This window comes from Ovis aries, chromosome 4 (genome assembly GCF_016772045.2).
Source record: "Ovis aries strain OAR_USU_Benz2616 breed Rambouillet chromosome 4, ARS-UI_Ramb_v3.0, whole genome shotgun sequence".
NCBI lineage: Eukaryota > Metazoa > Chordata > Mammalia > Artiodactyla > Bovidae > Ovis > Ovis aries.
This window is the reverse complement of record NC_056057.1, coordinates 12,665,481-12,679,567: the sequence shown is the minus strand read 5'-3', so window position 1 is coordinate 12,679,567 and position 14,087 is coordinate 12,665,481. Positions and strand designations below refer to the sequence as shown.

Below are 14,087 nucleotides of genomic sequence, written 5' to 3'. Positions count from 1 at the left end.
GTAGGCTTATTTACTAGGCTTATTCCTATGTACTGTTTTTTAAAAATTATTATTATTGCACAGAGTATATTTTAAATAACATTTTTGAACTCTCTATTCCTGACAAGTAGATATGCAATTAATTTTTAACAGCTTTATTGAGTCAGTACAATCAATTTTCATATATTTATCTTATAATTAGCTATATTGTTAAAATTTTTATTATATCTAGTAAATTTTCTATAGGTTCTTTGGGATTTTCTATGTAGATAACTGTATTATAAAATATCAAGTTATTTCTTTCCAATCGTTACATCTTCAAAGTACCACCTTTCTTTGGCTGAGAGAGAAAGAGTTAGTCACTCAGTCATATCTGGCTCTTTGCTATCCCATGGACTGTAGCCCACCAGGCTCCTCTATCTATGGGATTCTTCAGGCAAGAATTCTGGAGTGGGTTGCCAGTTCCTCTTCCAGGGGATCTTCCCAACCCAGGGATTGAGCCTGGGTCTCCCTAAGGATCTATAATACAATACTGAACAGAAGCAGCAATAATGAACATCCTGAGTTTAATGGAAATATGTCTACCAACTTACCACTGGAACATTTATTGTAGGCTTTTAGAATTTTTATCAGAATAAGAATATAAAGGAGCTTACTTAAAAGAGAGAGATGGTGCCAATTCCCTGATACTGTTAGGATTTGGTTAATGGACCAAAATGTGATCAAAATAAGGATTTCATGTGTGCTTTGAAAGATACTCTCCAATATCTTGGCGTATTCTTTAAGTACTGAGTTATAAGTTTATAAAATCAGCATACTAACAGCCTATATTTACTCATTTACTCGCACTATCATTAATTACATGAGTAGTGAGTAATTCTCCCACTATGGTAGACAGCCAGTCTGAAATCAGTCTGAAAAATCTGTATTGAGCTGACAAGTTTAGACTACTTATATTATTTTGATAATAAATGTTTCCATCTTAATTTTTGATTTCTAGCTCCCTCACACATATGTATATTTTATATAAACATAAAATTAAACACTGATTTTTTAACATGTAATATAAATGTTTATATATATATGTATTCACATATGTGTATCAGAGTACACACGTACGTGTGTGCTTATGTATGTATGTTTATGTATTATATTTGATATTAGATGAATTTGGTTTCATTTATTTTTTCTTCTTCTGGTTTGGAATTACCCACCCTAATTCTATCCTTCCAGTCCTTGCCCTTGGAATAAAGGGCATCTTAAGTTCTAAGTTAAGATGATACCTTAAAGTGTAAAGAGGACACTTTGTGTTCATCTCTCTCTGACTTATATGCTATGTCAGTTCTTCAGTACTGTGTTTTTGTAAAGTGTAAAAAGATATTATTTGACATAGTTTGTTTAGATTCATACACGTTTATTATTTTCTTTAACCATTAATTCGGATCATTTTTTTTCTGAATCATTTCCCTCCTTGAAGTTTATTCTTTGGAAAACTCTTTAGTATAAATTTATACCGCAGTAAGCCCTCATAGTTGTTGTTTATTTTAAAATGTCCTATAATTCAAGAATAGAGGAATTCGTATGTTAGGGATACAATTCTAGGTTAAAGGTTTCTTTCCATCGGAACTTTAAAGCTATCAGTCTACTGTCCTCTGGCTATCAATACTACTGTTGAGAAATATGCTGGCTCAGAGCTTTGTTTGCTACGTACAGGGCATTGTAGCTACAGGCATCTATCTTCAGGGCAACCCAAATCTCTATTGCACACTGACTGTTATCGTTCCCATGACTGGATTTGCCTCAAGGTTGTTCCTTTTTTCTGGGGGATGTGTCCCCAACTTCAAAGTCTAGAAGTACATCAACAAGTATTTTTTAATCTAGGATCTAGTTGGTTTGAGGTGGAAGGGGCCCCCAGAGTATCTAGCTTGCCCTCTGGCTGGAAGTAACACAAACAGCTTTCTTCACTGCAAGACTTCTCAAGTTTTTAATATCCTAGCCTAAACTAAAACTACCTAAGAGGAGGATATGATATCACCTCTGCCCAAACTTATTTGACCAGAGCTTCTTACAGAACTAGTCTTCCACAAAATATAATTTGAAAAAAAAAAAAAAATCCTGCTCTAAAGCTTCTTTTTAAAAAATTTTCCTCAGTACAGAAAAGAAATTTAAAAAAATTATCTTCAATACTTAAAGAATCCCATTACCAAGGCTAAAAAAAAATTAATCAAATTTCACAACATGCCAGGCTATGTTGTGAAATATGTAAGAAACATATTTAAAAATAATGATAACACACAATCTCTGTCCTCAAGGTGTTCAGAGAGAAGAGAATAAGTAAAATACAATTTAGCAAATGCTCCACCAGTAGTTTGAACTAAATAACTCTCTTTAAAACTATAAAAAACTTTCTTTGCAAAATGTATATAAAATAAAATGCATCTTATTTGATAATTGTGGGATAACTAGGAACCCCTAGAAAACAAAAATTGGAAACCTAGTGCTCAGGAACAACATACCATATTGTAGCTACTTCTGGCCATGGACTAAACCATTATAGATTTTTTTCAACTAACTGTTGCCAAATGCATTATTCCAATTTTCAAATCCTCTATTCTAAGCCTGGAACTAGTAAAACTATTTTTTAAAATTCAGATATCTATTTTTAAAATGTTTACTGAGGTTTTTTTACTTTAAGCTGTAAGAATCTCGTCATTAAATAGTTTCAAATCTTCTGTATAGTTTTGTATGTATAAATACGAATGCAAAATACATTCATAGATATCAAATAAAATGAAAAGTTTACTTTGTTATCTTCTATTACTCAGCTTTAACATCTATACTAGCTTTTCCTAGTTGAAAATCGCTACTGGATTCTTCTTACAAGAGTTCCTAAAGCCTTTGACTGTGTGGATCACAATAAACTGTGGAAAATTCTGAGAGAGATGGGAATACCAGACCACCTGACCTGCCTCTTGAGAAATCTGTATGCAGGTCAGGAAGCAACAGTTAGAACCGGACATGGAACAACAGACTGGTTCCAAACAGGAAAAGGAGTATGTCAAGGCTGTATATTGTCACCCTGCTTATTTAACTTATATGCAGAGTACATCATGAGAAACACTGGGCTGGAAGAAACACAAGCTGGAATCAAGATTGCCGGGAGAAATAGCAATAACCTCAGATATGCAGATGACACCACCCTTATGGCAGAAAGTGAAGAGGAACTAAAAGCCTCTTGATGAAAGTGAAAGAGGAGAGCGAAAAAGTTGGCTTAAAGCTCAGCATTCAGAAAATGAAGATCATGGCATCCAGTCCCATCACTTCATGGAAAACAGATGGGGAAACAGTGGAAACAGTGTCAGACTTTATTTGTTTGGGCTCCAAAATCACTGCAGATGGTGACTGCAGCCATGAAATTAAAAGACGCTTACTCCTTGGAAGAAAAGTTATGACCAACCTAGATAGCATATTCAAAAGCAGAGATATTACTTTGCCGACTAAGGTCCGTCTAGTCAAGGCTGTGGTTTCTCCTGTGGTCATGTATGGATGTGAGAGTTGGACTGTGAAGAAGGCTGAGTGCCGAAGAATTGATGCTTTTGAACTGTGGTGTTGGAGAAGACTCTTGAGAGTCCCTTGGGCTGCAAGGAGATCCAACCAGTCCATTCTGAAGGAGATCAGCCCTGGGATTTCTTTGGAAGGAATGATGCTAAAGCTGAAACTCCAGTACCTTGGCCACCTCATGCGAAGACTTGACTCACTGGAAAAGACTCTGATGCTGGGAGGGACTGGGGGCAGGAGGAGAAGGGGATGACAGAGGATGAGATGGTTGGATGGCATCACTGACCTGATGAACGTGAGTCTGAGTGAACTCCGGGAGTTGGTGATGGACAGGGAGGCCTGGCGTGCTGCGATTCATGGGGTCACAAAGAGTCAGACGTGACTGAGCGACTGAACTGAACTGAACTGAACCAACATCATGATGAGACTACTTAGTTAGCTGTGAAGTCTCCGATTTTTCAGTTTCCTACCACTGGACAAGGTGATGTGTACAGGCAGATTTTTATCATAAATTAATGAGCTACTGCCCTACAATTCTGAACTTTCTTGTACTTTACTTTTTTCTTGTTATTCTCCACTCCCAACCATATGCAATTAAAGACAGAAATGAGAACTTCAGATCACTTAAAAATGTATTAAACAGAAAGATACAATGAAAGAGTTCACAAAAATTAACTAATTAACAAATTAACATTTAGAAAGATGTTCATCCTTGTTAGTTTTTTTAAAGATAACATTTCTAAAATGAGAAATTAAAAAGAGCAGAAATTTGTCACACTGTCATTTTAATTATATAGCATGAATGTCCAGTGCCAGAAAGGTTACAGAAAATTAGGTTCCAAAGTACATTGCTAATTACAGTGTAGACTGAAAGAATTTAATAATATAATCAATAATTTTTAAAGCACTATATTCTTTAACCTAATATTTGCACTGTAAAGAATCTATCCTAAGGAAATAATTTAAAAAGCAAAGTTCTCACACAAAAATGTAATAAAAATGTCCTTTTTAAAATCACAAAATATTAAAAATTAGAAAACTACAAAAAGTTAAGAAAAGGGAAGATTATATAGGATCACATTATATCCACTCACTAGTATATTGCCATTATGAAGATACTTAACACTGATTTATAATAATATGGTAAATTATGATAAGTGGTAGCCAAGAAGATATCAAATTGTACATGCTAATCTATTACAATTTTGTCTTTTAAAAAAGAGACTGAAAAGAAATATAGCAAAATATTAAAAGGAGGATAAGGGATATTTCTTTATTCTTTCTAAAAAAATTTTTTTAAGTTTTTCCATGGAAAGAATTTTAATATTTCTGAAAACAAAAAGTTTAAGTCAATAAAAGGTTTGCCAATACTTTACCCACCACTTCTTTTTCTTATGGCTCCGTAATGGCAAATTGTTCCCTGTTCCCTTTCCCAAAACCAAACTAAAAATTTTATACTTTCTTTTGTTCACGTGAAAGGGCACACTTCTCCTGTAACTATTCAGTTGCCTAACTGCTAAAACAATACCCTAATGAAACAAATAGACAGATTTTACCTTATTTCCTTCTTCTTTGAATTGAGGATTAATTATTTTCACAAAAGAATAAAATAACTGACGAATTCTGGAATCTCCAATAAATGCAATATGTTTATCTACGAGGCAGTTCTTTGCTTCACTGGAATCAACAAGGAAACATCAATTAGAATACAGAAAATCAGCCCAGGCATCTTCAAAGCACATAATTTGTGAAGAAAGTAGTACAGGATTATTATATACAGTTACGTTGTCATTTTAGAAACAGGTGGGCAGGTTTGTTCAACCTACCAGTTCGTGCATGATTGATTAATTCCATTAAGTGTTTCATATGTACTTGAACCACAGTAAGTGCTTAATACTCACTCTCTCAGAAAAACTGCAAGAGGTAGCTATCCAAGTCCCAAAGCAAAAGTCTTTCATTCACAGGCTATTGCCCTTGGCCCCTGGTTTTCTCTCACCTGAGATAAAGCAGATTGGTCCAAAGCTTTCCCTAATGCTTTAGAGCAAGAATACTCCTCTGGACTCACCCCTACTCCTGCCCTGTCAGCACTTCTCTGCCATCACATGGAGAAGCACCATCTGCCACTTCCTTTGCTCTATTAACACTTCTCTACCAGATACTAAGCCCCATCTTAGCCAAGAAGAAAAAACATAATAAATGAAGAAACTTTACCTGATTTTGTACTTATGCATCATACAGCTGTGAGGCTGCCAAACCTTCTCTCCAAGAAATCTGCCGCTTGAGAGAAGGTATTCACATGAATCACTGCCTGTAATAATTAAACACAATAATGTTGCTAACAATAGTTATATTTTTATACACTGGCTGTCTATCCCATTTTACCCTTGGAGTTGAGAGAGTACAGAGTTTTCCACACCTCACTGTACCCTCTAGGTACATACGACTCATCCATAAGAAGCAGAGCAACTATTAATATATTAATATTGAAGCCAATGAGAGGCACTAGTACAGATAAATCACCTAGAATATTCTTCATCCCCAATGCTACAGCAACACTTTGGCAGTTCCTTCTACCGAAAGTTTCCCTCCAGGGACATCTTGCCTCAAAATAGCCTTTGTATCTGTTTATCACTTCTACTTCTAGTTGGGAAACAAAAGTTTCAGGGATAGAAGAGAAGACTCTGGAAATGACTTCCTATTCAACTATTACAGTACTTCGTGCATTAGTACATCAGAAACCTGGTAAATATTGAAGTATTTTATAAATTGACGCCCTGATTTTTACAACTTCCCTGGAAGAAGTGGGCTATATCCCTACTCTGTAAATGTGCAAACAGAGAAAGACTTATTAAAAACTTCTTAAAATGCGTAATAAAATGTCATCCTTTTACAATCTCACAAAGACTTGTAACACTGTTAATCAAAAGATGGCTGAAGATACACATGATCAATTACCAGTAATAAATGCTATTATTAATATCCATCCTCTACTTCTCTCGACTCTCTCTTGCCTCCACCGTCAGGATGACAGCAAACTCCTCCCACTGTGGTTGGGAGAAGTTTCAAACAGAAAATCCCATTTCTGCAAACCCCCTCACTCCTGTGTAAACTGGGACAGATGGTTACCCTACTACTTTTGGCCATGTTACTGTACATTAGCTTAATGTACATGACCAATGTATGTGGTTAAAAAGGGGGTTGGAGGCATCAGAAAAGTTCAAGTATATCAAATGGACGAGGGAGAAATGAGATGTGTACATTAACTGTGGGGTTACAGTTAATGTGCTTTTAAATTTGATCTCCAGTTCTTTAAGGGTCAATAGCAATCTATTTGTTTTACAAATAGTTAAGGTCAGGACGGAGAATCTGGTAAAAAGAATACTACAGAACAAAACGGTGGAGATAGGAAACAGCCAAAGATATTTTAAGTAGAACACATCTCTCTTCTCCATCCAGTCGTCTGGACAACACACAGATAAAAGGTGATACAAACACAAGGCAAGTAAGCATAAACAATGAAAATGTTGATACCGCAGCGTCATAAACTCTAAAACAGAACAGGGAGGAAAGTGAAAATAGTACACCGTTCTGTTGGTGAAAACTGGATAAGGAAAGTAGATGATAAGTTATTATATTTTTGTAATTACAGATGTAGCCTAAGCAGTTTTTTCTGTATTTTAAAGGTTTTTTAATAACATCTCTCTAAGGAAACTATAAATAATCAGTTCTTAATTCTTTTCAATTATCAAAAACTAATGCTAGTTCTAAAAAACAAAATTAAGTTACATAAACAATCACGGAGGAATAAAGAAAGGACTATAGAAACACACAATTATTTCCTAAAAACAGCACTGCTGCTGCATTTTTAAATAATGGCCATATAGTAAAATCCTATTAAAAATCCAGTAAATGTTTAAAATTAGGATGAAAATTCCATATTTACAGCACTTCTACCTCTTTAAATACATCTATTAAACCAAGCAAAAAGTTAGTAACACATTTATTTTATTAAAAAGTTATATAAGAAGTTTTAAACAATTGGCATTCTGTAAAGTTTTCCTTTCCTCATCCCTTCTTCTTATTGCTGTTACTTGACTTCTGTTTCTTAATAGAAGTTGGATCAATTTTCAGTGTGTTCGATTATGCTATTTGTTTAACCATCTCTATAGGTTATTGATATGATTCTGTGGAGATGGAAGTGCCACACCAGTGTCTTAAAATAATCAATTTTCTCCACCAGAAAATGTGTGTTAAAATGCCAAATTCTTCTTTCCCTCTTTAATATTACTGCTCAGACATTATTTTTCAGTAGTACAGCTGGTAGAAAACAAAAGCTCTAATCTCAAGACCCCACATTAGAAAAACCTCATACCAAGACAGATTTAAAGTTGTCACTAGCCAAAAGACATTTTGAACACTGCATTTTAAAAACTAGCTGGTCTTTCTGGGAAAAATATTCAACTACCATATTAAGGTAGTTGAATAAATGCTAGTTAATGGTGACTCTTCATAATATATGCAAATTAAAAAAAAAAACAAAACACCTTGTATCTGAAACAGTCTCTGTAACTCATCAGTTAAAGTGAAAATCACTCAGTGTGTCCAACTCTCTGGGACCCCATGGACTGAGGCTTGCCAGGCTCCTTTGTCCATGGACTTTTCCAGGCCACAATATTGGAGTGGGTAGCCATTCCCTTCTCTAGGGGATCTTCCTGACTCAGGGACCAAACCCAGGTCTCCCGCATTGCAGGTGGATTCTTTACCGTCTGAATCACTAGAGAAGCCAGTTAAGGTCTACTCAAAACAGAAACTACACCAGCTATTTTAGTAGAGAGAATGTAATATGAAGAACTGTTAGGAAAGTAAAAGAATTGCTAAGTAGATAACTGAAAAGGTAATGAGGACACAGACTTTTACATATTTGTCAGCAAAATAATAAAAATAGTAGCACTAGTAAATACTATAATATCTGATTAAAAATAAATTAACTAGTTCTAAAAAAAAAAAACAAACTCCAAAAAATTCTATACTCTAAAACTAGTTCTTTTCCTGGGAAGGAAACAGTTTTAAAATCAAATCACTAAATGTAAATCTAAATGTTCAATTAATGTGACACACTTATTTCATGTATACTAGCTACATGTTAACATATGCTGGCACATTATTTTCCTTTGAAAATTTACCCAGAAGAATCCCAAACAAAAGAAAACAAAATACTACAGTCATTATTTTCAATTGCTTCATATAATTTTGATAGCTACCTTAATACAACCAGTGAGATGAAAGTTGCCAAGTGCTCAGATAAGTCAAGTTAGGAACAGAATTTTTAAAAAGAAAAAAAAAGCAACTAATGGGATAGAATTATCTACTCCAGCTATCTCTAATACAAAGATTCTCTAGATGAATGGCTGTCTTCCCTTCATTCTGTTATCTTAAGCATAAGCATTCTCGATTGTCAATCTAAAGTCTCAGGTTTTTATGCATGATTTTTCTATAATAGAAAGATACTAAGAGCAGACAAAGTAAGTAAACAAGTTAAAAAACAAATCTGAAAAACAAAACAAAGAAAACACCTGACCTGCTAAATAAACTGAGGCTTATATTTGTCATCAAATAGAATACCTCTGGCACACTGCACCTTTAGACTGAATCATCTTGACAAAGCTGTATGTTTCTTGCTAACAACCATGAAAATACCAGATCATAAAGTTTACAATCTGATCTGCAGAATATTTTATTTGTCCCAAACTTAGCAAGTTATACTTCTGTCTGTGTTGAAAAATCACCATTTACAATTTTCTTTAGATAAGCTAGGAGTGCCTCTTTACAAGTGGTGTCATGTAGATCACGATTTTTCTAGCAGCCAAAGAAGGGAAAGCCTGAGAGACCGAACGCTGCTTCTTGTTTTAATTTCTGAAGCTTTGAACTCATTTTTCCAAACCATGCAGTATTATTTCATATTTGCATTAAATATGCCTATGACAGAAATGAATTAGAAGTCAACAAAACTAAGACATTTGAAGCAAGTTAACTTTATCAATTAGAAAATCTAAATTTAACCAGATTGGAACTATTCTTAAGGCTACTGATACTGGCTTCTTATCCCAGAAATGATGCCTTTAGTCTATAATCACAATATTAATGGATATCTTGTGATTCCATAATGGTAAAATTTACAAAAAATGTAACTAAAAGAATAACTACTTTTTAAAATGTCATTTTTATGTGAAATAATATTAATAATAAAAAAAACTACAAAACACTACTTTCTAAAATTAAGATCAGAACATGCTCTTAGAACATGAAATTCAATTAAAACCAAAAGAACCAAATGCAAGGAGGCAAAGAGAAGGAAACAAGGACTTCAAAAGTCTGTTTATCCAATAACTGTTACAGAGTTCCTACTATGTGTTAAGCTCTGATGATTTAAGGATGAATAAAATACCCTTGGAAGCTCAAAGTTTATGTGGGGAGGTCAGATACAAATTATTATAATACAAGATGGTAAGTCTGTACTAGCTACTGTAGAAACACTGAATTCCTAATTTCTACCTCTATGCTGGTGACATCTGAACCAGGATTTGAAGAACAAGTAAACAGGTCAGATTCTGAAGTTTTAGACATGTAACTCGGACTGTGAAGAAAGCTGAACGCTGAAGAACTAATGCTTTTGAACTGTGGTGTTGGAGAAGACTCTGGAGAGTCCCTTGGACTGTAAGGAGATCAACCAGTCCATTCTAAATGAGATCAGTCCTGGGTGTTCTTTGGAAGGAATGATGCTAAAGCTGAAACTCCAGTACTTTGGCCACCTCATTCGAAGAGTTGACTCATTGGAAAAGTCTTTGATGCTGGGAGGGATTGGGGGCAAGAGGAGAAGGAGATGACAGAGGATGAGATGGCTGGATGGCATCACTGACTCGATGAACGTGAGTTTGAGTGAACTCCGGGAGATGGTGATGGACAGGGAGGCCTGGCGTGCTGCGATTCATGGGGTCGCAGAGTCGGACACAACTGAGCGACTGAATTGAACTTTTAGAAAATCACCATTTATTGGAAAATGAGTAAGACAAATTTTTGGCTGGCACTGTGAGGGTGAATTAGTATTTCTAAATGATTTAACCCATGTTCTGACGGAAAACACTTTCTCACCCCTTTTATACGTTACTACTGTCTAAGAGGCTCCAGAAAGGCAGAATATAACATAATGGTATGAGACACGACTAACTGGGTTTTAAATCCTAGCTCAGTCAGACTAATGGTGTGTCTTTAGGCAACTTAACCTCTCATGCCTCATCTTTAAAATGTAAATAATACTGCAATTCTCTGAATCTAAGACCACTGATTATAAAATACACCATTATTTTATATAACAGTATGGAAAATGTTATCAATTAAACTTTGACATGCAATCAAAGTTTTAAAAACTCATCTTGATTACGGATATTAAAGGAAGTGGGAAGTATTTGTATCTACCCATAGGCTGGTTGCAGAGACAAATTAAGATTTAAAATCCTTAGTAGAACAGCACCTGGCATATAATAAGTGCTCAATGATAGCATGTAGTTTTGCCAAGCTTTGTTTTCTGTAGTGTGCAATTTTTTACTTTCTTTAGCTTGTAAAACAAGAGATACTGAATCTGTGTATTTCAATTGCATTCACTCTCCTGGCCTGAGGCAAACCCATACTCACACACTGGAGATTTTAATACACAGCCTAAACCTCTATACGTAACATAACGTCCTTTCTTATTCTAAAGATTTATGATTGTGATTCAAGTGTTTGATTATCCTTGTGTGAAAAGCACTGCATCTGACTGTTTCACACTGCTAAAGCATGAGGCTGGCTAAAAAGTTTCTGGTAAGATCATTTCTCTCCCCCATCTCTGGCTCACGGTCCTGACATTCCGCTTGGGCATGTACACACACCAGGTGTACTGCTTCACACTCAAGACACTGAAGCACCTACAGAAGCTGCTGCTGAGCTTCTGGAGGAGGCTTCATAAACAATCCCAGATTGCTACACTGACTCTTAAGGTTCCATCTGACATTCTATTTTCCCTGCGGAGGACAGATCTTGAAAGGATGAAATTTATAATCTAAATATAGCAATTAGGACCACGTTTATCAAAAGACAAAAACAATTTAAAAAGGGAGGTGGGGGGGGGGCAGATGTTTAGCTTATAGGAGGACCATGCTGTTGCTGTTGCTGTTAAGTCGCTTCAGTTGTGTCCGATTCTGTGTGACCCCACAGACGGCAGCCCACCAGGCTCCCCCTTCCCTGGGATTCTCCAGGCAAGAACACTGGAGTGGGTTGCCATTAGAGGACCATAGCGCACACTTATAAAAGTTACCTCCACTATCACATACATAAAATTGAGTTAAATTTCTATCATCTTGTAACAAAATAGCATAATATGTCAGTGATCAGAAATTTTTCTTTAAAGTGACAATAAATGAATGCATTAAATTGCTAGCTTTATTTTGTATATGAAAGTGTTGGACTTCTCTTACAGCAAATGAACCGAAGTCTTGCCAGGTCATGTGAATGTGATCTATGCGAAGCTGGAGGAAAAAGGCCAAGAGGGTATAAGCAATTTATCTTTTTCAATCGATTTCGTGTATTTATATAAAAGGCTATTCACCCAGTACAGTACTAGAGTGAAAGATTTTTAATTCTCAAGCATCGCAGAAAACAAAGCGGCACAACCAATCAAAGTATCCTTTACTTTTAAAGATTTCCTAAAATGAGAAGCGAGTTCCGATTCCAGTGCCCCCTTTACTGGATATTTTGCCAAAGTAGGTGTGAAGCTAAACGGAAAACACCTTAAATGCGCACCTATTACACACTACCTTTTGACCAGTTATCTCACAATCACCAAGAGCTGTCCAGATAATGGCTTCAAAACTACAAGAACCACAAACTAGAGATCCTATCTTTGTTAATTTCCCTCAGCCTGTCAACCTCTATCCTAGTGACATTCTCACAGAGAAAATTAAGGGGGAAAAAAAATCAAGAAGGACAAGTAAATATCCCTTGATTACCGAAAAATAACACGTTCTGAAATAATGAGATCATATTTCCTGACTCTTTGCACCAATTTCAAAACCCACAGCGAAGGCCTCCTCTCAGACTGCTTTCAACTTGTTTTCCTTGCCCACCTCAACTCCTGTCAACCCGTAAGTTCTTTTCTAATATCGGCAGCAGTGTCTTCACTTTGTAAAAAGTGTGCAACCAGACCCCTTTAAACGTTTCTGAATCACAAAGCCTGGGTGACACCTCCTCCATTTGGCCAAGGGCATCTTCTGCCAGCTGTCAACTCGGCGGCAAAAGAAAATGGGGCAGCCCTTGCCGCTGTCCAACAGCTTGGCCCCGCTGTTCCAGGGGCAGAAACGGGATAAAACAAAGGCCAAAAAGCCGGGCACCTACGGCGCAGAATTGGGCGACCCCACCTGGAGCCGAGGTGCCCCCGTGGCGGGCGGCCTTGGCCTCCAGGCGCCCTGGGCTGGCCCCCGAGGGCCGCCTGCTCGCCTCCTGCACGCGAGCCCCGGGCCTGCCGCGTGTCCCCCGGCCCAGCCCGCGCAGGAGCCGGGACCCCCGCTACCCGCTGGGCCCGGCCCGGGCGGGCGCCCCCGCCTCCAGCACCGGCGGCTCGCGGTGCGGGTGGGGGGGCGGTGCCCAGGACCACGGGCCCTCGACCCGCGGCCGCCTGAACTGGGGTCCGCTCGCCGGTCGGGGGCGCCTGGCCCGCCGCCCGGGCCCCCTGGGGGCACGCGGGGGGACCGCCTGCCCCGCCCGCTGGGCGCGCCGGCGGGCGGCCGCGTGAGCGTGGGCGTGTGTCGGGCGAGGGGGCGGCCTCCAGCCTCCGCGTCGCCTCCTCCCGCCCCGGCCGGCCCGGGCAGGGGGAGGGCGCGCTCACCTCGGTAGCGGCGGGAGGCGAGGTGGCACACCGCGAGCAGCAGTACGGCCACCAGCGCCAGCACCTTGGCGCTCCTCACGCTGAAGTAGTGGTTGATCTCCCGCTTGCCCAGGTTGTAGGCCAGAGCCGCCATCTTGGTTCCTCCATGACAACAGTGCGCGGCGGAGCGGGGAAGGGGCGCCGCACAGGGGCAGCACTGGGGCTGCCGCCGCCGCAGCCAGGCGAGGAGCCGCCGCCAGCCCTCGGGGCCGCCACCCGCGCCTCCCGCCGGGGAGGCTGACCCCGCGGCGCCCCCGGCCTCCACCTGCCCCTCCTCGGCCGCGGGCGCCTCGGCGGCCTCCCCCCAGCCCCGCCGCCGCTGTTCCGCCGTGCCTTTCCCCCAGGCGCCCTGGACGCCTGTCTCCTCCCCTTCCTCCGCCTCCCCTTTAGCCTCCTGTCTTAAGAGAGGCTGCGCTTGCGAGGGGGGTCCGGTTGCCCAGTCCCCCGGGGTCACGGACCCCAGACTGTCCTCAGGGGTCACCGGGTCACCTGCGGCAGGCGGCGGCGGCGGCAGAGACATGGGGATGTGAGGAGAGGGGACCAGGCTTCCACCCTAGCCCGAACGCGACTCCTGGGCTTTTAATTAGCTTACTGG

At 39.2% G+C, this 14,087-nt stretch overlaps 1 protein-coding gene across 2 annotated transcripts in view; it reads right to left on the bottom strand.

Moving 5' to 3' along the window:
* The window catches only part of CASD1 (CAS1 domain containing 1), a 53,172-nt gene extending 39,318 nt beyond the window's left edge, over nucleotides 1-13,854 (bottom strand). For both annotated transcript variants that reach the window (XM_027968456.3, XM_027968457.3), the window contains exons 1-3: nucleotides 13,454-13,854; nucleotides 5,749-5,845; nucleotides 5,094-5,214 (exon numbers count right to left, since the gene is read on the bottom strand). In XM_027968456.3, coding sequence (XP_027824257.1) covers nucleotides 5,094-5,214; nucleotides 5,749-5,845; nucleotides 13,454-13,586 — 351 coding nt within the window. In that variant the 5' untranslated portion in view covers nucleotides 13,587-13,854. The remainder of the gene's footprint in view (nucleotides 1-5,093; nucleotides 5,215-5,748; nucleotides 5,846-13,453) is intronic.
* Nucleotides 13,855-14,087: the final 233 nt, after the last annotated feature.